This window comes from Herpailurus yagouaroundi, unplaced genomic scaffold, assembly GCF_014898765.1.
Source record: "Herpailurus yagouaroundi ecotype Mexico unplaced genomic scaffold, PumYag 165, whole genome shotgun sequence".
In the NCBI taxonomy this organism is placed as follows: Eukaryota; Metazoa; Chordata; class Mammalia; order Carnivora; family Felidae; genus Herpailurus; species Herpailurus yagouaroundi.
This window is the reverse complement of record NW_024412406.1, coordinates 11,290,723-11,314,644: the sequence shown is the minus strand read 5'-3', so window position 1 is coordinate 11,314,644 and position 23,922 is coordinate 11,290,723. Positions and strand designations below refer to the sequence as shown.

Genomic DNA, 23,922 nt, shown 5'->3' with positions numbered 1-23,922 from the left:
TTACGTGTTTATTACAAGTATTCAGCTTCTCAATTTCAAGGAAGAAGTCCAAAAAAGCATTCCTAAGACAACAAATGACTATTAATTACATAAATTATTCTTTCACCTAGCAGCATCTCCTTTAATTTGATATACTCAGAAAGGGTAAAAAAAAAAAAAAAAATTAAAATATTGTTAATTTCAATACCCTTCCCTGGTATGATATTTGTGTATAAAGTGGTTTTTTTTTTTTAATGTTTAGAGAGAGACAGAGCATGAGCATGGGAGAGACAGAAAGAGGAGACACAGAATCTGAAGCAGGCTCAGGCTCTGAGCTGTCAGCAGAGTCCAAACTGCAAGATCATGACCCGAGCCGAAGTCAGACGCTTAACCAACTGAGCCACCACCCAGGCACCCCTCTAATAAAGTGCTTTTATCTTATCATGAACTTCACATATATTGTCACCAAAACTTTGGAATAGCAGACTTAGCTCATTTAATTTATGGTAAACACCCAACAATACATACTGTCAACCAACCCCAAACTAGGCTGCCAAAAAAAAAAAAAAAAGTCTGACTTTGTTTCTCAAAGTTGGGCTTAAAAGAATAAGATTTCTCACAAAGCAAGACCCAAGTATACACCACATGCAACAGGATACCAAAAACAGAGAAAGATTAAAAATTAAAGGACAAAGGTATACCAGGTTAATGGAAACTAAAAACATAGTGATTGTAACCTTGATACCAGACAAAGTGAATTCTATCTAAAATGCATTAATGTAAAAGGACATTTTCTAATGCTACAAATCTGCAATTCTCAAATAATATACAACCGTTATGAGTATCTATGGGTCAAATAACACAGCAACCACCTCTATAAAGCAAAATGTTGCAGGAGATGCAAGTAGATATAGATAGAAGCATGCAAATACGAAGACATTTTAACATACCGCTCTTGGTACAAGACAGATGAAGTAGGCAAAAAGTAAAGATACAGAAGACCTAAACAACAAAATCTTATGGAAGATCATATATACATCAATCTTCATTTCCTTTATATTTCTCAAGTACATATGTAATCCTTGCACCGATTCCACATTAGATCTCAAAGGAAGCATGAGTAAGTGCCATCAAGTAGAAACATTACCAAAAAAAAAAAAAAAAAAAAGTCTTGGATCACAAAGTGATGAACCAGAAATTAAAAAAATATAAAATGAAAAAATAACCCTCTACTTGAGAAATTAATCCTTTATTGAACAACTTCTACATAAAGGGAAAATACAAACTGAAATTACAGAACAAAAATAATGAAAATACTATATATCTGGAACTACAGGACACATGTAAAGCAATGATCAGAGGAAAGTTTATAGCCTTTAACAATTACATCAGTAACAATGAAAGCATTAGGATCAACGAATTAAATTCAACTCAAGACACTTTTCTAAAAGCTATTATTACTAACTTGGTATTAGATTCTGTTTGCTCATGCTTTGTTTTTTCTTACATTATTTATTTTTGGCATTAGATTTCAATTTCCTTTTCTGTACCATCTTTATTTACCAGGTTTAGGTAACAATGTTATACTTGTTTTGTAAAGAGAATTTAAAAATTCCCCCCTCCTTCTTCTATCATGTGACTCTTTTGCTTAAAATTGTATACAGTAAAATTTAGAAATTCTCCTCTGTCTCTATATCTGTCTGGTCTAGATTATAAATGTTATATAGACTTAAAAATGTTAAAGACTATGTAGTCTTTGATAATTTGGTAGACAGAATACCTCTGTGAAACTCTGTGGGTCTGGTCCTTTTGTGTGCATTTATTAACTTTCTTTATTTGTTTCAGTGAATATTGATGCATTCAAGCTTTATATTTCTAAGGGGCCAATTCTGGTAAACAATATTTCCCAAGAAATTATCTAGATCATCTAGGTTTTCCAATATATTTTTACAGAGGTCTGTAGACTCTTACAATTTGTTAAAATTTTCTCTGTTCTAATTTCTTTGCCATTCTGCCTTAATCTTCATTATTTCTTTCTCTGTACTTTCATTGTTTTCTTTTCTCTAACTGCATCAGCTAGTCAGTCTACGACAAATAGTTTTGGAGATGGCGTGCCTCATTACTGATCTTGCTGTTAAAGAAGATAAATAACCTTCTAAAGTACTCTCGAGGTGTCTGCCATAATCCCCATTATGGCATTTATCATTCTCAGTTATAATCATGTATCCTCCACTACCAGGCTATAAGCTCAAGGGTAAGGGCAGTGTCCTCATCTTCATGTTCGCCAGCATCTCACTTCTCAAGAACTACTAATTGATTAACACCGACATACTGAAAGAATCAATGAATAAACATATTCCTGGTGTCAATGAATCAGAGGAGGAAAAAAAAAAAAAATGTGTCCCCAGATAAGAATCTGTAACTGTGAGGTGGTGTTAAAACTGGCTGGACCACACTTCACACTCATTAGGATGGCCCTCGTCAAAAAAATCAGAAAACAGTAAGTTTGGCAACCAAGTGGAGAAATGGGAATCCCAGTATAAAACCAAATTTGGACAACGTAGATTGTATTTTTAAACTAGAAATTTCCGTACCAAACATACGAATTTTTTTTGTTCTAGCATGCCATCTCCACTCCTTACCAACTTTGGAATACACTAACCATCAGATTCTATACCACTACTATAAGGCCCATCTTACCCATTATGCCCTAGGCTAATACAATGCCTCTATCACTTTTTCCATCTTCAGCTGCCTGTCCGCTGCCTTCTTCTAAAGCATGCCTAGCACTTAAGGCACGGCCCTTTCCTTGGGCTGACTAAACTTGCTTCTATCAATAAACAATTTGAAATTAAAGCTGTGGAAGGGGAAACGGTCTCTATCATCTCTGATGTATCTGAAACCTTTGGTTCTTTTCTCCTCCTGCTGTTAGGGTTGCAAGAGGCTAACTTCTATTGGTCAGGTGGCATTGAGGGGAAAATGTTCCTTGGAAACCAAAGTTAGAACTATTTATAAGGTATATGGTTCACTGTAATTAAAAAGAGCTTTTATGGAATATCTTGGGAACTGTGCCACCATTTACCACACTCTATGAGAAATACATTCTAAGTTTCCACTAACCAACATAAAAACAAACTTTGGGACATGGCCTATTTTGATGCTCACCCAAAATATTGCCCAGAATTTATTAGATACAATATGTCATTTCCAAGAAATACTATTATTGCAGAAACTTCTATAAACATGTAACATAAACTCTCACTGATAGTCATAGCACTTACATTGCAAACCATACTTAAATTTATTTCTAAATCCAATTAACATTAAAAACTTCATAAACCTTTTGCTAAAAATCAACAGTTGAACAAAACATGTAACAAGTGATTGAACATTAAGAAAAAACACCTGGTAGATCACGTTTTTCAATTCATAAAGGAACTCTCCAAGACAAAGACAAAAAGAATTTTTGAAATTTCTAAGAGCTAAGACTAGCAACTGTATAAATTCTTTGTACAATTCTAAAAATAGAAAGCCCACTCATCTATAGGTCACATGCCACGTTAACAAGGTCTTCACAAGCTGAACTGTCATTTTGTCCAGGTATTTTTTAAAACACAGGTAAATATGCATTGTTAAAGCAAGATTTTGCTGAACTACATGAAAGAAACATTTGTGGTAGAGTATTGCTTCAAACACATAGGGGACAAACTATTGTCCTTGGTTTCCAGAGGATGAACAACAGACTGGTAAAATGGGTCTCAAATAAAATAATACAGGATGCTGCTTATTTCTCTAATCTAGGAGAAAAGTTATTGGGATTCTAAAAAAAATCATGGCTAGAAAGATGGATCACTTCTTATAAAGAGTTTTTAATATAGTGTTGATCACATTTAAGTCCAGGGTGCATTTTCCTGAAGAATCATGATAAGCTTGCGGGAGATGAGGACTTACAGTCCACCTTACAGATGAGGGCTTTGATGCTACTTTCCTTATACTCACCTTTATGGAGGATAATTTTTAAACATTCAGCATAAAGAACTCAAAAAGGATTCTCAAGAGCATTACAAAAATAAGTGGCTAAATAAAATAAAACAATCAACCCAGAATTATAAAAAGTCATTTTTTTTTAAGGATTGGCTTTGTTTATTCTACTTTTGTTTTTGTTTTAAGGGGATATGAAAAATGTGAAACATGTGACATGTAAAAAGTTAATTTATTTATTTATTTATTTATTTATTTATTTATTTATTTATTAAACATACCAGATAATTTAAACAGTCTCTAATACAAAATTAAATGGTGAGCCTTGGGCTTGCCTGACTGCCTGTAAGAGGAGAAAAAGGAGTCTGGAGTTCTGAATTTGTATCAGGGGAAATTTGTTACAAGTTATTAGTCCTTGAATACTAACTCAGTGGCAAGCAAACACAAACTAACCATTCCTTGGGAATGAAAGTGACAAAGTTGAAAGATCAAAGGTAAAATGGATGGCTATGAAGTTATGGCAAGGCAGCAGAGGTAGCTGTATAAATACCACAAATAATTAATAAAAAGCACAGAATTTCTAGGCTCATGCCCAAATCCCAAATTAATAACTGATCATGTGCACAGTAGTTTTCTAAAGGAGAAAGGACTTTCTGGGCTGCAATGGCAGTATCATTCCAGGATCAACTAAATTCCAACAAAAGGCTAAATAAAGGTATGTATTTCTGTTTTATAGAATCAGTCATTCCTTCTGGTAAGTAAATACTTAGAAATAATAATAGAATCATATCTGATTTTTTTTTAATTGGGCAGAAGTGAATTATTAAAAACCTCTCAAAATAACAATGTCCTAGGGCAAATACTCTGATACTTAAAATTATTTTTAAGGAAAAACAAACGCTATGGTAAAGTAAGAAAATGGGCCATGTGTAGTCATGGAATTGTCATATTTAATCTTGAAAACATTATGAAGAAGCATAATTTATTCTCCCCAATTTACAGATGTGTTAACTGAGAATTAGAAGGTTGTTCAAATCCACACAGCCATCATTCCAACTCCAGATCCTGTACTTACAACTATATTAGCTACAATATAATAAAGGCTAACAATTAAACAACATTTACTGAGCAAAGGCAAAAGCTAAGCAATTTACAGACATGCCATTTTATTCTCAAACACTCTATGAGGTAAATATTATTTTAGCCCCTAGTAAAACATTTACAATGGTTTTGGAGAAATGCTTGAGAGGCAAAATCTGATGCTTTCTTAGACACACTTTTAGCTTCAAAGAAAATTCAGTATTACAAAATATCTTTTAAAAATACATGAACTTAAAAAAAAAAAAACACCTCAGCTTTATTGAGAGAAAATTTGCATGCAATGAAATGTGCCTGTTTTAAGCTCACAGTTAATGAGTTTTGACACACACCTGTATAACAATCACTAAAATCAAGATACGGAATATTTCTATCACCCCAAAAGGCTTCCCTGTAGAAAAAAATCCCCACCTTTGGATCTAGGCAAGCAATGAACTGCTTTATGTCACTATGGGTTAGTTTTGCCCATTCTAGAAGGTCATGAAAACAGAATCTTACAGTATACACATACGTATCTGGCTTCTTTCATACACCATAATGCTTTTCAGATTCGTTGAATCAAACGTTTTACTACTGGGTAGTATTCCATGGCATGGTTACATTATAATTTGTTCAACCATTTAACTGGTGGTGGATATTACTACTTTGGGGTTATTATAAATAAAGATGCAAAAAGGGGGAAAAAAAGGAAGGGAAGGGAAGGATAGGGAAGGAAAGGGAAGGGAAAGGAAGGAAAAAAAGAAAAAGAAAGATGCTACAAATATTTATGTACAATCTTTGGCCACATATTTTCATTTCTTTTAGGTAAACACCAAGAGTGGAATTGCTGGCTGGTATGGTAAGTATACCTTTAATTTCAAAAGAAAGTTACAAACCATGACAAAAAGGCCATACAGTTTTATCTTCCCAGCAACAAGGTATGAGAGTTCCAGCTGCCTAGTCATGACACTTGGTATTGCCAGTCTTTTTAAATTTTAACTACAGTTTTAAGCTGTACTTCCCTGAAAATTAATGATTTCAAGCATCTTTTCAAAGGCTTATTAGCCATTCTTATCTCTCCTTTAGTGAAGTGTCTATTCAATTACTTTGCTCATTTGTTTAAGTGTCCATTTATATATTCTGGATACAAATCCTGTGTCAAACTATGTATTGCAAATATTTTCTTCCAGTGTATGTCCTGCTTTCTAGTTTTTTAAACAATGACTTTCAGGTATCAGAAGTTTTAAATTTTGATAAAGTTTAATTTCTTAATTTTTCTTTTATGATTTGTGTTTTTTGTGTTCTAAGAGATCTTCACCTTTCCCTAAAGTAGCAAAATACTTTCTTCTGTAAATTATGATTCATGCTTTTTAGGTTTGATAAAATCTTTGCCTACCTCCAAAGTAATAATGTATTTTCTTCTGAAAATTCACAGCCCTAACTTTTACACGTAGGTCTGTGATCCATTTCTAATTAATTTTTGTCTGTGGTGTAAGGAAGGTGTTGAGAAACATTTCTTTCTATCTGGATATCCAATTGTTTTACCACCGTTTGAGGGAAAGAGTATCCTTTGCCTATTAGCATCTCTGTTAAAGTTAATTTTGAGAAAAAACAAATTGACTTATATATATGAGTGGGTCTATTTCTTGATTCTATATTCCAGGGATCAAGCGAGCTTTTTTTTTTCTGTGAAGAGCCAGATAGTAAATATTTGGGGCTTTGCAAGCCATATAATCTGTCATATCTACTCAACTCTGCTGCTATATAGCATGACAGCAGCTGCAGACAACATACAAACAAATGATCCTATCTGTGTTCCAATAAAACTTGACATTAAAATTTCAACTTCATCTAAATTTCATGTGGTATGAAATATCTTTTTCTAAATATTTTTTTCCTAACCACTTAAAAATGTAAAAACCCTTCTTAGCTTGCAGGCCACACAAAAACAGGGAGACCAGATGTGCTCCATGAGCCAGTTTGCCAACCTCTGTTCTATTCTGTTCCACTGATCACTCCCCAGGCCAGTATTTAACTGTCTTGATTACTGAAGCTTTAGAACAAGTCTTGAAGTCAGGTAGTATGAGCTCTTCAAATTTGTCCATCCTTTTCAAAACTGTGTGGTAACTGCAGTTTCTTTGCATCTCCACACAAATATTAATATTATCAATTTTACAAACACACACACACACAAAACCCTGCTATGATTTTAACTGGGATTGCATTACAGCTGTATGTTAACTTTGGAATAACTGACATTTTAACTATATCAAATCTTCTTTAATTTATTGTAACGGTATTTTTTAGTTTTAGTACACAGTCTGTGCATATATTTTGTTAGATTTAATACCGGGTATGACATGCTTTTATACTATTTTAATGTTCAATTGTTCATTACTATGAAATAGAAATACTGTTGATGTTTTGTACATTAACCTTGTATCCTGTGACCTTGCTCAACTCATTTGCTTCAGTAGCTTTTCATTTTTGAGTTAAGAATTTTCTAAAAAACTAATGGTGTTTGCATATACAAGTTTTATTTCTTCTTATCCAATATTCCCCCCACCTTTATTTCTTATTACACTTAATAGAACTCAAGTACAATGCTAACTACAAGTGATAACATGTACATCGCTGCCTTGCTCACCTTACAAGTAAAATATTCAGTCTTCCGTCACAAAACATAACATCAGCTATAAGCTGTTTAGAGAAATCCCTTATCACATTAAGGAGAAACTACTTTCCATTCTTAGTTTGAGGAGTCTCTATCATGAATGAGTGCTGACTTTTATCAAATGCTTTTTCTGCGTCTATAAGATGCTCACATATTTTTTAATGTTTATTTTATTTTTTGAGGGAGAGTGCAAGCTCTAGCTTCTTAAGATGGAAGCCTTGGGGCGCCTGGGTGGCGGAGTCGGTTAAACGTCTGACTTCAGCCAGGTCACGGTCTCGCGGTCCGTGAGTTCGAGCCCCGCGTTGGGCTCTGGGCTGATGGCTCGGAGCCTGGAGCCTGTTTCCGATTCTGTGTCTCCCTCTCTCTCTGCCCCTCCCCCGTTCATGCTCTGTCTCTATCTGTCCCAAAAAAATAAATAAATAAACGTTGAAAAAAAAATTAAAAAAAAAAAAAAAAGATGGAAGCCTTAAGCAATAATTTTGGACTTCTTCTTTTCTCACGTAGCATTTAAAGCTATACATGTCCTTCCAAGCACTGCTTTAGCTGCATCCATATCTCAACGTTTCATTTTCATCTTCATTTAGTTTAAAATATTTTTCTAATATCCTTGGTGATTTTTCCTTTGACCCATGCATTATTTAGAAATATGTTGTTTAATTACCAAATACTTAAAGAATTTCCAGATATTTTTATCATATTTATAACTCAATCCCTTTGGGATCAGAACACAGTTTGTATTATTTCAATTCTCTCACATTTATTGAGAATTGTCTCATAGCACAGCATATCATCTATCTTGGTGAATGTTCTGTGTGTGCTTAAGAAGAATATATATTCTGCTGTTATTAGACAGGGAGATCCAGAACACTCATTGACAGTGTTATTGAACACTGTCTTAGCTTGGCCTGCCAAAACAAAATACCACAGACTGGGTGGCTTAAACGACAGAAATTTATTTTCTCACAGTTCTGGAGGCTGGAAGTCCAAGATCAAGGTGCTTACGTGGTCAGTTTCTGATGACAGCCCTCTTCCTGGCTCGTAGACAACCGACTTCTTAGGTCCTCACATGGCAAGGGCAGAGGATATGCAGAGCTAGCTGTATGGTGTCTGTTCTTAAAAGAGCAATAACCTCATCATGAGGGCCACACCCTCATGACCTCTCGAAACCTAACTACCTCCCACAGGCCCTATATGCAAATACCATCACATTTCAGGTTAGGGCTTCAACATATGAACTTGGGGGGTACACAATTTAGCCCACACCAGTGCCTTAGTTTAATTGTTTTCTGCCTAGTTATTCTAAAGCCTGTTCATAGGTGCATGGATAGTTACAATTGTTAGGTTTTCTGGATGATTTTATCCTTTATCATTGGTAATTTTCTTTTTTTTTTTTTTTTTTAGTTTTTTTAATGTTTATTTATTTTTGAGAGAGAGAGAGAGAGACAGAGTGTGAGCAGGGGAGGGGCAGACAGAGAGAGAGAGAGACAGAGACAGAATCTGAAGCATGTCCCAGGCTCTGAGCTGTGAGCACAGAGCCTGAAACAAGGCTTGAACCCACGAACCATGAGATCGTGACCTGAGTGGAAGTCGAACGCTTAACAGACTGAACCACCCAGGTGCCCCAGTAATTTTATTCTTGATAATACTTCTTGCTTTGAAGTCTACTTTGTCTTATATAAATATAGCCACTCCAGCTTTATTATGATTAGTGTCTGCCTGAAATATCATTTTCCGTACTTTTAACCAATCTGTGTCTTTACAATGAAAGTAGATTTCTTTACATATGGTTGTATTTCCTGCTCTTTTATCAAGTCTGACATTATCTTTTAACTAAAGCATTTAAACCATTTACATGTAACACAATTACTGATATCGCTGGGTTCAAATCTATCATCTTGCTCTTTGTTTTCTATTTATCCCATATGTTCATTACTCTTTTTTTCTCCCTCTTTTCTGCCTTCTTTTAGATTATTTTCTTATTCTATTTTATACCCACTATTATATTCTTAACTGTTCTTTTTTTTTTTTTTTTGCACAGCATCAATAGACATCTTTAACTTACCATAACTTCCCTTCATATATTATATCCGTTCACATATAATGTAAGAAACGTCCCTAAGTTTTCTAGGTGTTTATTCGGGGTAGGGTAAATCTGGTCCCAGTTATAGCCAAAAGCATAAGTCCCACAATATTTTTAATAATTTTATTTTTATCTAATATTTGAAGAAACAGATGTGAGGTGGGGAAGGGCTCTTTATATTTCACTTCAAAGCAAAAAGTTGTATTTCTATTTCATAAAATGAAGTATGTCATATCTGGTCTTACCAGATGAGTAAGAGTTACAACTTTTGTTTTTGTTTTTGTTGTTTTAATTTTTTTTTAACATTTATTTATTTTTGAGACAGAGAGAGACAGAGCATGAATGGGGGAGGGTCAGAGAGAGGGAGACACAGAATCTGAAACATGCTCCAGGCTCTGAGCTGTCAGCACAGCGCCCAATGAGGGGCTCCAACTCACAGACCGAGAGATCACGACCTGAGTCAAAGTCGGACGCTCAAACGACTGAGCCACCCAGGTGCCCCACAACTTTTGTTTTAAAGAGTCAAAATGTTCACTAGTTCCTATTCTTAATTTTAAATACTGTTGCCTAAGGCAAGAGCTTCTGGCCCAGACTAAACCCCTCATTTCCCTTGCTCTCTGATTCTCTGGCTTCATGCTCCAGTTCATTCTCCCTCATCTTTGCTTTCTTAACCTATTCAAATCCTCTTCTCTGACTCACTGTAAGAGTCTTAAAACACAATGTATTTTTAACACTTCTTTATTATGGGTTTGGATTTATTTCCCCCAAATAAAAACATATTTCTAATTTAACTAGTGTAATCCTATGTAAAAAGAGAATATTGAACACTTTTGTCTTATAGCCTTTCAGTTCTAAATCTACCTATAAAGTAGTATCCTCGTGAAGAAATATCATTTTTAAAAGAAATGTCATCTTGACGGGTGCCTGGGTGGCTCAATTGGGCGTCTGGCTCTTGATTTTGTCTCAGGTCATGATTTCATGGTTTGTGGGTTCAGGCCCTGCGTTGGGCTCTGTGCTGATGGTGCGGAGGCTGCTTGGGGTTCTCTCTCTCTCCCCCTCTGTCTGACCCTCCCCTGCTCACTCACTTGCTCTCAGAATCAATAAATATAAGCTTAAAAGTTTTTAAAAAGAAAAGAAACATCATTTTGAAAAGTTGTAATATACATAAAGTATACAATAGAGAAAAGAATATGTTCCCCAAATCAAGGGATATAATGTACAAAAGACAAAATTATATATAACTACTTGAATGAATTCCTGCTTTTGACTACTTCACATTTATTTCATTTATGCAAGAAGCTTTAAAGCTGTGTACTTTGCTGACTTTTTCCTGTTATGTTGAAACATATGAAAATAACATATTTATAGGACAAAGAAAGGTAAAATATTAATGACTTTATATGGTTTAACCTCTCATTTATCAGTTAACCACCAGCCCTGGAATACTAACCAGTGTAAACTCACCCAGTCTGCATGTTGTTTTATCAGTACACAAGCACCACCTGGTGGCAGAAAGCGAAATTATAGGCTTTTCCTGTTTATACTGCTCCATACAAATACATTCAGTTTCTCAAGTGTTCTACTTTCCAACTTGCTTTTTCAAAGGGCAATAGAAAGTAGTGAAGGACACTTAGACTGACGGTTTGAATTATACACCTGAAACTAATATAACACTGTATGTTAAAATTTTAAAAAGTTGGAACAAGCTCAAAATTAATAGCACACCACACAGTATTAGCAGCTAGTCATCAGCCTATATAACAAACTGTGAAATGCAACAAAATATTTCATAAACTAAAATCTTGATTATTTCTAATTTTACTGATAATTAACATAATGAAATAAAATCAGTTCAGGTACTTCAAAAAATCTGGGGCACCTGGGTGGCTCAGTCGGTTAAGCATCTGACTTCGGCTCAGGTCACGATCTCACAGTTCATGGGTTTGAGCACCACGCTGGGCTCTATGCTGACAGCTCGGAGCCTGGAGCCTGCTTCAGATTCTGTGTCTCACTCTCTCTGCCCCTCTCCTGCTCATGCTCTCTCAAAAATAAATAAACGTTAAAAAAAAAAATCTGTTTCACCCTATCAAATTTCCACTGATAGCTATAGCTGTCCAAAAAGTTCTTTCCAAGTCTCACAGACTTGGGCAACAAGAGGGGAGACCATGAAGATTCAAGCAGGTACCTGGCTCTGCCCATTGGAACAAGAAACTTTTGCAAAATAGTTCTCTTTCCTTATTTAACTTACTATGACTCATACCATACATCTTAAGAGAAAGCAACTTTACTAACCCAGGTACAAGTAATTGGACCAGGAATCTGATACATTAGCAACCAAATATTGTCTTGACACAAAATATACCAACCACACCTGAGGATGGCCATGCTTGGCATGGGGGCGTGCCATGAAATTTTTCCAAATCAAATAATGACAAACCAGCATAACTAAATCCTTTTGAGAAGGAAATATAAATCCTACATGAACAAAGAACAGATTGGTCACTCAAACTTTGGTTGTAACCTAAACAATGTCATTGTCTGCAGGATGCATTCTGATGTGTGAGCTTCAAGGAGGCTCCAGACCCTGAAGTTCCTCTTCCCATGTGTTCTTCCAACAAACTTTCAAAGCTGAAGATAATCTTCCCATACATACCTCCACTGAGGCTTTAAAGAACAGTAAAATGGGCTCTTCCTAAATATAGGCAGTTTAAACTCAACATAGTCGAAAAAGAATTCCTAATGTTTCCAAAGATCAACTCTGACTCCTCATTGTGAAAAATATTACTAGTGATCCAGATAGGTGAAAGTTACCCTTAATTACTTTCCTCATCCAATTAATCCCCAAGTGCTATCAAGTTCACCTTCTAAATATACTTCTAAATAGACACTGCCTTCCTCTCCATCTTCACTGTTCCAGGCTCTCACCACCTTAAGCCTGAATTACAACATCCTTGTAATTCATCTTTCTCCCTTGAACTTTAAGCCTATCAAAACTATTTCCCACATACTGCCAAAGCAATATGTCTAAAACAGATACCAAATTATTTTATCCCTCAGCTTACAATCCTTCAGTGGCTCCCAATCACCTTCAGTATAAATCTAAACCTCTTCCCAAGGCCATCTGAGGACATCAGATCAGCACCCTGACTGAACTTTGGCCTTTTCATTCCAGACATACCACATGGCTTGCAAGCCCATGATGAACTAAACTTCTCAGGATTCCTTGTTGTTGTTCCCAAAACCTAGTTTGCTTTTCCTTACCTTGGTCACCTGGCTAGTGCCTAGTTAACCTTGGAGATTCAGTTCAAGTGTCAATTCCTTCTGGGAAACTTCTTCCTTTGATTCCCCAATATGAGTGATGTGCTTGTTCTCAGTGTTTCCACAGCACCATATGGTCACATCTATCACTCTGTTACTGTTTCTCTGCATTGTTTTCATCTTCTAATGGACTCAGAGTCTACCAGACTATGTAAAGTATCTACTAAAGTATCTACTCTTAACACGACATGTGGCAAAAAGCAGGCATTTGTAAATATTTGCTTAATGAAAGATCTCATAAAAGTCCTTTCATTTTATCATCATCTCTATTTAGGAAATGAGGAAACTAAGGGAGGTCCAGTGCCTTGCCCAAAACCACACAGCTAAAAGCATCAGAATCAGGATTTGAACCAAAGGTTCTGACTGTAATGGAAATGATTCTCCTTCAGAATCTTTGCCTTGAGGGAATCTTTCATAAAATCATTGTGCTCTGCATAGCAACTTGAATGGGATAAATCCCTGTTTCTCCTGGCTGGGCACAAACCCAAGCATGGGCTAATTATTCTCAAACCCCAAATCCAGTCTGAATGACAAAGGGATGGATAGTCCATTCAGTCTTTCCTAGGACTTTCCTAAGAATGACACAAAAACTTGTTCCTTCTCTGGTACCACATGTCTAAGGACTTTGTAGCATATGAGATACAGCAAATGAAAGTCAGCTTCTTTAAAAATGAAGCCAAGCAGAGGAAAAATGAGACAAGAACTAAAAAGAGAAATGGAAAATGAGCGAAAAGAACACTAAAGCCCTATATTCAACCATGCCTGAAATCTCCCCAAGAGACCTCCCAGTTATTTAAGGCAAAAATCCCCATTTTCACAAAGTCTTGTTTGAGTTGTGGGTCTTTGGCCATCTGCATCAGCAGACTGGGGACCTTTTGGCCACTAGCCAAGCAGTAATGCTCCTTGCATCTGTGCATACACAAAATTGATACACTGTCTGTTGGAGGCCTGATTTCAACCATTCTGTTCCTTGGGATAATGTATACCACTTTTATAACAAAGATAGGAGAACAAAAGCATAAAGTATTCTCCAAACTTTACATCCTACACTTTGTCATATAAATTTTTGTAGCTTTCAACTTTATATCTGTTAGTGAACAGTGGCCCAAGTGAGAAAGAAGAAGATGTAACTGGATACATTCATTTTGAAACATCTCGGGTGTGACAAAAAGAGGTACTTCAGAATCCAGCTTGCATCCAGATTTTGCTAATGGATAAATCTCTTTTTTTCCCCAGCCATCATAGAACAGGACAGTGGAGGGATGGGGGTAGAGGGGTGGTTTCTGTAAGTGCCTCCTTAGCCTTTGAGTGAGTTCGAGTGTAGAAACCTCATCAGGAAAAAACAGAATTAAATAAAAATAAATACACTTAAAAAAACAACAACATGGGTAATAATTATTACTTAATACTATTTTAAGTAGAAAATGACATGACCTTTACATAAATCCCTCTAAACAATATCTGTTTCTTAGACTTTTTAACTTTTCATTCCCTGACTTATTAAGAAGCTACTGATTCATTTGGAGTCCGACAAGGAGAAGAGTGCCCCCTCTGATCTTTGGCTCCAAATTCCCTGTAACACATTCAGGTGTTGTCATCCGCAAATGAAAGTCATATGTGAAATCATAATTTTTACAGCCTAATGAGTAATGGTTAGGTTTGCCCTTTTGTGAGCAGCTTTTACATTGAAACATGGCCTGGCAGCTTACCAGTACTTCCCTATTTTCTTTTTACCTTTTTTTGTGATCTGCAGAATCTCAAAACAATCTGAAAAGCCTCTCCAACAATCTGGAAGCAAAGTCCACTTTCTCCATGAAGTTGGAATGGACTATGGCACAACCCTCTAAAGAAGTCATAAATAACTTCTTGTGCCCCTCATGACAACCATGGAATCACATCTTGAAACCAGAAATTGCCAAGAAAGGAAAAATGTCAGCATCTTAACATAAAACTTACCATAGGAAAAAAAAAAAAAATCAAACCAAACCACAGGACCCCTGTCACATTCTCATATGCCAACTATTCTTCCCCTTGGTTCACTGTTTTCCAGCCATACTGGTGTCCTGGTAAAGACATCAACACACCTGGAACATTCCCACTTCAGGAGCTTTGCACCTGCTGTTTGTTCTGCTTGGAATATCCTCTCTCATGACATTCTCACTACTTACTTCCGCTCTCCTTTTAGGTCTTTATCAAAAGTCACCTTCTCACTAAGTAACCACTTCTTACTGACTGCCTCCCCTGCTAGAATATGAGCTCCATATTAATAATCCACAGAGATTACTGTCTGATTTTTCATTGCTTTAGCACCAGATTTCTTTCATTTAAAAGTAATAAATTCACTAATCGAAACTCTAGTTAAGATTTCAATAAAGGACTATAGATATCAAAATACAATAAGCATTTAAAGATAATATCCTCATGAGACTATTCATTATAGTGCATTAAAAATAAGGGGCACCTGGGTGCTTCAGTCAGTAAGCCTCTGACTCTTGATTTTGTCTCAGGTCATGATCTCATGATTCATGGGTTTCAGCCCCACATTGGGCTCTGCGCTGTCAGCACAGAGCCTCCTTGGGATTCTCTCTCTCCCTCTCTTACTCTGCCCCTCCCCGCCCCCCGCAAAATAAATAAACTTATAAGTCGATAGACAGAATATCTTGCAAGTACAAGCAAGGCAAAGTATATCTAATTCAGGTGACCAAATATATCTATTGTGCTAAGTGGGCAAATAGCTTTATTTATATTAGGTAACCTCAGGCTCATGAGAAAGGCAATACGTATGTTATACAGAAAAAGACAAAGTAAAGCAACTACAAGAGACATGTGATGCCCTTCTTGCCACCTATGGGGTGTGGACACCAAGTTGAGAGCTGGTAAGCCTGCCACTGGATGCTCCAACTAGGAGACACTAAGAAGAGAATAAGAATGGAAAAACATGCCAGGAAAACAAAGGGAGTTAAGGATTTAGGCCAAAAGAGTAAGGGGGGAGATGGTCAAGACTCTGTGGAAGCATTACCTGACAGGACTACACATCACCAGCTGCAGGTTTCAGCAAGGTGGCAAGAAAGGTGTCGGCTATCTGCTAGGCAAGGGACATCACCACAAAGAGCAGAGAAGCCCAGCGGACAATACAGAACACCCACACAACGGTGAGGGTCCCTCCTTCCCTACCACGACAACACAGTAAATTCCCCTGACACACCCAACAGAAAAGCGGGAAGGAGCAGAAGTCTAAGAGATTGTACACATTTTTATTAGAGAATCTGAGCAGTAGTATTTAAAGGAACCACTTAAAAATCTGAATAGGACCGAGTTTTAAATGGTAAATACGCACTACCAAAGAAGACACCAAAAGGTATCAGGTTATATGTACACTAAATATCTTCCTCTCACATCCGAACTGTAACGTCAGTAAGTATACAAAATGATTTAAAAAATATCAGCACCTTGGGCACCTGGGTGGCTCAGTCCATCAAGCATCCGACTTAGCTCAGGTCATGATCTCATGGCTCATGAGTTCGAGCCCCGCATCAGGCTCTGTGCTGACAGCTCAGAGCTTGGAGCCTCCTTCTGATTCTCTCTCTCTCTCTTTCTCTCTCTCTCTGCCCTTCCCCCACTCGTGCTCTGTCTCTCAAAAATAAACATTAAAAAAAATTTCTTAAAAATGTATCAGCATAGGGGCGCCTGGGTGGCGCAGTCGGTTAAGCGCCCGACTTCAGCCAGGTCACGATCTCGCAGTCCGTGAGTTCGAGCCCCGCGTCAGGCTCTGGGCTGATGGCTCGGAGCCTGGAGCCTGTTTCCGATTCTGTGTCTCCCTCTCTCTCTGCCCCTCCCCCATTCATGCTCTGTCTCTCTCTGTCCCAAAAATGAACGTTGAAAAAAAAATAAAAAAATAAAAAAAAATGTATCAGCATCTTAACACTAGAAGAAATGTTAATTATGTGAAATGATAGAGGTGTCAGCTAACCCTACAATGGCAATCATAATGCCACATAAATGTACCAAATCAGTATGTTGCACACTTTAAACTTGTACAATGTTATATGTCAATTACATCTCAATAAAAATATTCTTTTTAAGAATTAGTAAACATCTGATCACAAGAATTTCTTAGGCATAAAAGCAATGGGAGACATCAAACACACAAAAATTATAGATTAGACCATATAATATCTAAAACTGTTGCACATCAAAACAAACACAAAACTAAAACCAATTTTTGGTGGGCAGGAAAATTAAACAAAATAGGCAATGCTAATACCCTCTCCTCCATACGTAAACATTTGAAGACTGGTCAAGTAATGCAACAAAAGTTAGCAAATTAAACTAGACAAATCAAAAAGGACAAGTGACTAATAAATATTTAAAAACTGTTCAACCTCACAAGTAATCAATAAAACCAAAATTTAAAAACATACCACTTTTTAGCCATCAAATAAGACAATGTATTTCTAAAAGTCAGTGTTGTCAGAATGGAACAGAATATACTCTAAGAAATTAGTACAAATGTTAATGTAATTGGGTAACATTATTTTTTTCAACCTAATATTCCCCTATAGTAATCTATTTTAAGAAAATAATCAGTGATGTGAACAAAAATTTGTATGTAAAAATTGTCTGCGGTAACATTGCTTACAATTGCCCAAAAAAAAGGGGAAACAACTTAGATGATCAACAACAGGTGCATTTCGTTTATATACTCATCAAGTATTCTTTGTTTGTACCTGTTTAATATCCTTGTAAAGTATAACCTGGCCAAATGAAGCATTATATAGCTATCAAAAATGTTTTTCAAAAATCACTTAATAATATAAAAAATGGGGGCCCTGGGTGGCTCAGTTAAGCATCCGACTTCACCTCAGGTCATGAACTCATGGTCCGTGAGTTCGAGCTCCACGTCCAGCTCTGTGCTGACAGCTCAGAGCCTGAAGCCTACTTTGGATTCTGTGTCTCCCTCTCTCTTTGCCCTTCCTCTGCTCAGGCTCTGCCTCTCTCTGTGTGTCACTCAAAACTAAAAAACCATTAAAAAAATTTTTTTTAAATGTGAAAAATTGGGGGCGCCTGGCTGGCTCAGTCAGAAGAGCATGTGACTCTTAATCTCAAGGTTGTAAGTTCGAGCCCCACACTGGACGTAGAGATTATTAAAAAAATAAACTTTAAAAGAAATATATGAAAAATTATCCCTATTCAATGAAAAGAGGGCACAATATTGTACATGTGGAATGAATAAATTATGATATATTCATAAACAAAGGAACACTATTTAGCAATAAAAAATGGCAAAATCCAGATACAGTACAAGCAACAAACAGAAAACAAAAACAAATAAACAAGAAAACCATTATACGAAGTGAAAATATCCAAACAAAAAGAGTACATACTATATGAGTCTATTCATATGAAGTTCAATGACATGCAAAACTAATTTACAGTGATAGAACCATGGTTACTCCTGGGAGGAGGTGTAATAAATGCAAATAGGTATGAGGACACTCTCAGGGTGATAGAAACACGCTGGCGATGTTGTGAGGATATACATATGTAAAAAGCAATCCATTAAAGTATAAATATGTATGTATATATATAAATGATAGTTATCACAATGTACATTTAAGATCTGTCTGTGTGTTTTGTGATTCATATATGGTACCTCCATAAAGTACTGTAGAAATTGCATATAAAGGAATAAAGGATAACTTCAATTTGGTTAAATAAATGTGCAAAGAATAAAAAATATATAAAATACATCAAAATATTAAAGGCATTTATTTCTGGAATTACAAGTTATTTATATTTTCTTTTTAACTTTCTGCATTTTCTACATTCTCTACAATGAGTTACGTGACTTTTATAAATGATCAGAAAAAAAAATTCACATTTTTTTAAATTCTGCCTTGCCTACAAAAGAAAACTCTGTTACACTTGTAACTATCACAAAATTATGCAATGTGTAGAAAGACTTAGTAAATTCTTCCAACAAATTTCCTATAAATTAAAAATACTCATGTGTGTAATGTATTTGGACAAATTAAGAAAAACACTAGCTAAGCTAAGTATCTACAAGTCAACTGAGAACTCAGCACTATACTGTGGCATGATTTTAAAACATGGTCCTGCCTGCAACAAATACAGGGCTCTCATGACTCTATAAAAACTAGTTGCTGAAAACCAGTTATTTTTAAAAATATATTACTTTAAATATTCCTTTGAGCCCGACTTATCTAAATTCCATGCAAAATGCCCAAAGTAAATTCTCTTCACATTGCAAATACTCTTTGAGTTTTAGAAACTTTTACAATGTGCATAAAATAATAAATGAGAACAAAACCAAAGAAGACATACAAACCTCTGATTGTACATGCCCCGAAAGTTGTAATTAGCTCTATAATTTGGGAAAGGCTTTGGATCTAATGGCCTGTAGATGGCAGGCTCTCCCCTTTTCATAGCAAGCCCATTCAGTTCCACAGTTGGAGTTATACTACCTGTTTAAAAAAAAATATTAAAAGCACACAAGTGAAATATTTCCATAATAAATCACACAAGCCATACTTACATTACATGTCATTACCATGAAAGAAGGTGGGAGTCAATGGCCTGTCTGTATGATGGTCTCAGGGATGTAAATACAAACTACATGAACAGGAAAATTGTTTCTAATGAAATCTCTTTGGGGTTTTGGCAACCTTTTTTTATATTCATGACCAAAAATTCAATTTGAAAGTCATACTATTTCAAAACAAGGGAAACACGAGACTCATAGATTGCTTAATTCGAATATTATAAAGTACTGAACTTCAGCATAAATTACTCACCCCAGGAAGCTTTCAGTTATTTAATCATTAAAAACATTATCATCTGTGAATATTTTTATATTTTGCTAATCAAGCAGCTGAAGTTAGCAATGAATACAGGGTCATCAGTAATTCTTACCTAATAAAACTAAATTTTGAGTTTCTATCACATACAAGACAAAGTAAATATACGAATGCTTTGTATAAATAATCTTTAAAGATACACACTGAAGCGTTTTTGGATGAAGTGATATATCTGAGACTTCTTTCAAAATAATTCAGAGGAGAGACAGATGACAAACAAGGTAACTGTTGAAGCTGGTGGTGGGTATAGGGATGTTTACTATCTTATTTACTTTTTCAACAATTTGAAAAATCCATAATAAATAACACACAATGTAAATTATTACATCATATTATTTCAAGTACCAAAAGAGGCTATTTAGTAAAACATATATATGTATGTGTGTGTATATATATATATATATATATATATATATATATGTCCCATATAAAAAATTATACAAAGGAATCTAAAGTTTTCGGAGAAAGTAGTAATCAGTGTAAATTCTATATACACTATTTTGCTTGAATTACGCCTTCTGCAATATACATTTAAGACTCCGTTCATCACGTACAAACATGGGCCCACTTATTGCAGCAGAGAAACTGGGGCTGGCAGAAAGCACCCACCAGGGGTGGGAGAGCCTGACACAAATGCACAACTGGCAGCCATGGCATAAGCAATCCATCAAGAGTCAATAATGCTCACTTCATATCTCATTTCTAAAGCGTTCAAGTGAAGCCACTAAAGAGTATAAGGACAGGAACTATAACCAAGGTTAAGGGGAAAAATAAAGAGTGGAAGGAAAGAGGAGGCAAAGAAGGAAAAGATAAGCATAAGAAAAACAGCAAAGCACAGTTAACATGTTGAATAGTGAGTCCAATTAGTCCAAATCCCTAATTTAATACCAATACTCAGGGCAGAGGAAGAGAAAGGCAAGAATAAAGGGATTCTCTTTTCCTTCTTTCTTTCCTACAGGATTTTACCAAAGGATAAGTAAAATGCACAAACCTTAAGCATACAGATCCACACATTATTATACATGTAAACACTCAGTGCCCATCATTCAGATCAAGATAAGAACATTTCCATAACCCAGAAAGTTCCATCACGCCTTTTTCCAGGCAACACCCACCTCCCCAAGTTACCTATTCTGACTTCTGTCATCAGAGTTTTGCCTGTTCTTCAAACCTGAACATGTATTGTGCTATCTCGCTTTTCACTCAACATAGAAATTTTGTCAAATATATCAGTATTTCAAACATTTTTTTATCACTGAATAGTATTCCACTGAATAAATACATTAGTTTATCTATTCTGCTATGAATGGGGCATTTCAGTTGTTTCCAGTTGGGAACAAGTATAAAGCCACAATGTTTTAGCAGAGACATACACAGTAAGTTCTCTAGCAGTGGAACTGCTAGATCGCAGAGTAGGTTTATGGTTAACTTTATTAGAAATTGTCTAAAAGTTTCTAAAGACTTAACACCAATGAGCAGTCTATGCCTTTCAAAGTTTAAGTTTTTCTTCTTTCATAGAGATTGTAGTTTAATAACTAGCATGTTAATCAATCAGTTGTTAAGATTTATGTCATTCCGAATTTGACTTGGCCATAATCATACAGACACAGATAGCATAAAGTTCAAAAAGAAAAAAAAGCTTAAAAGACCTCATCATTTAAGTAGGGCAATAAATAAGAAACTGTGAGTTTAAAAAGCACCAGTGAGGTGATTTTAATGCACTAGTGGCATATAAATGTCCTCCCACCTATACCAAAATTGGGTGGTAAGCCAGGTAAAAGTATTATATTCATATCATTTGAATCAATAAATGATTTCATGTAAATTCTTCATTTGAATTTTTTTTTAATGTTTATTTATTTTTGAGACAGAGAGAGACAGAGCATGAACAGGGGAGGGGCAGAGAGAGAGGGAGACACAGAATCTGAAATGGGCTCCAGGCTCTGAGCTGTCAGCACAGAGCCCGACGCGGGGCTCGAACTCACAGACCATGAGATCATGACCTGAGCCGAAGTCGGACGCTTAACCGACTGAGCCACCCAGGCGCCCCTAAATTCTTCATTTGAAAGTAAGGCTGGTATATTTTCTTCACAGAAATGCTAGACACTGGTCTGTGTGAAGGAGAGTGGAGAAGAAGCAAACAAGTGCACACCAGGCTGAAGAGGTTTCAACACTTAGAGCGAAGTATCCCTACCTGTTTAATAAAGAACTAGACTGGAATCTCTGCATGCACACAGCCTCTCTACCTACACAGAAATGCTTTCACAGAAAACAGTTAAAGAAGAACTTTAAAGTATGAGAACCTCCAAATAATAATTCTAAGTACCACTCCACCATGTGAGAGCTGCACCCAGGTTGCATAAAAATAATCATTACACAGAATCCTCATGTGTTACATGGCTGCAAGGTTGACACAGTCAAAACAGAATCCATTTCTATCGGTTTTTCAGTATGTTAAAGGAAACTTCTGTATTTATCGGTGAAAAACAGAACAAGGCTAAGTGATTATATATACAAACGTATATAACAACAATTGTGGATTCCTATTATGTGAAAAATGGAAGAAAAATGCCACAACTACTTTTCAAGGAGCTACATAATACCAACACTTCAGGAAACAGCTATGTAGGAAGTTAGAATAGTCCCTGGAGCACAGCAGTCACTCAATAAATATTCGTTCAAAGAATGAACTGATTAATCAACCAAGACTCCCTGAAGAAATGGCTGGTGCTGGGACCAGGACAAAGATAATACGAGATGACTTTGGAATCTCTTACTGTGCCAGACAGTAAGAAATGCTCAAAGAAAACTGAGGAAACGCTAGGACAGTGGAGTCAACCTGAAAGGTTCATACCACTGGCTAAGTCTGTGACAAATTGAGAACCAAAATAAATAATGATAGATTATAAACCAGTAAGCAAAATAGGAATCCAAGAGTCTATAGTGATATAAATAAATGAACAAACAGAAAAATGAGGGGAAAGAAAATTCTAGGGTAGAATGCCAACTAACAGATCTAAAATAAATGGAATTAAAATATCACCCTTTGAGACAGAATAAATTTCTGTTGTTTTAAACCACAAAAAGAGACAGACAGACAGACAGAGATAAAATCACCCTTTGGCACCCTTTAGAATATTAATTGATTCAGAAAAGAATCATCAATAGATGCCAAATCTGGTATGTGATATAAACTTTGATGAGGAACAGAATGTTTATATAGTCTCAAAGTTTTTCCTCAGAAAACACTAATTAAATCCTTATTAATTTCTTATTATATAATAAGAAAACATACTTATTAACTAACTTTACAATAGAGAACCCTGGCAAACATACTCTTCACCAAGTGACAAAAGTCATCACTAATGGGTCAAATCAAAATGGGGTGTGTCCTGCTATATATCACGGAGATAAAACTAGGTCACTGGGATATTCATGCTAAAAATGCATAAATCATGAGGAAGCACCAGATAAACTCAATCAAGGGGCATTCTACAAATGAGGTGGCCTGTACTGTTCAAAATGTCATGGTCATAAAAAATAAGAAGCTCTAAGGAACTATTCCACATTAAAGTGGAATGAAAAGAAACACTAAGTACATGATCCTGATTAGATCACAGACCTACAAAGGATATTACTGGGACAATTAATGAAACAAAAATGGAATCTTTGCATTACATGATAATACGAGATCAATGTTAACTTCCTGTCAGAAGAATGGCCATGTACTTGGGAAAAAATACTTTGAAGTACGAAGGGAAATGGGATCAAATGTCCACAACTTATTCTCAAATGGTTCAGAAATGTTAACAATTGGGGAATCTGGATGAAGTGTACAAAGGAACTCTATGTACTCTTTTTACAAACTTTACATAAGTATGAACTCATTTCCAAAAAAGTTTATTTTTTTAAGCTTATTTATTTTGAGACAGAGA

At 35.8% G+C, this 23,922-nt stretch overlaps 1 protein-coding gene across 13 annotated transcripts in view; it reads right to left on the bottom strand.

Annotated features, from left to right (window-relative positions):
• Positions 1 to 23,922, bottom strand: part of STAU2 (staufen double-stranded RNA binding protein 2) — a 313,378-nt gene that overhangs the window by 232,958 nt on the left and 56,498 nt on the right. For all 13 annotated transcript variants that reach the window (XM_040487583.1, XM_040487582.1, XM_040487585.1 and 10 more), the window contains one exon: positions 19,459 to 19,594. In XM_040487583.1, coding sequence (XP_040343517.1) covers positions 19,459 to 19,594 — 136 coding nt within the window. The remainder of the gene's footprint in view (positions 1 to 19,458; positions 19,595 to 23,922) is intronic.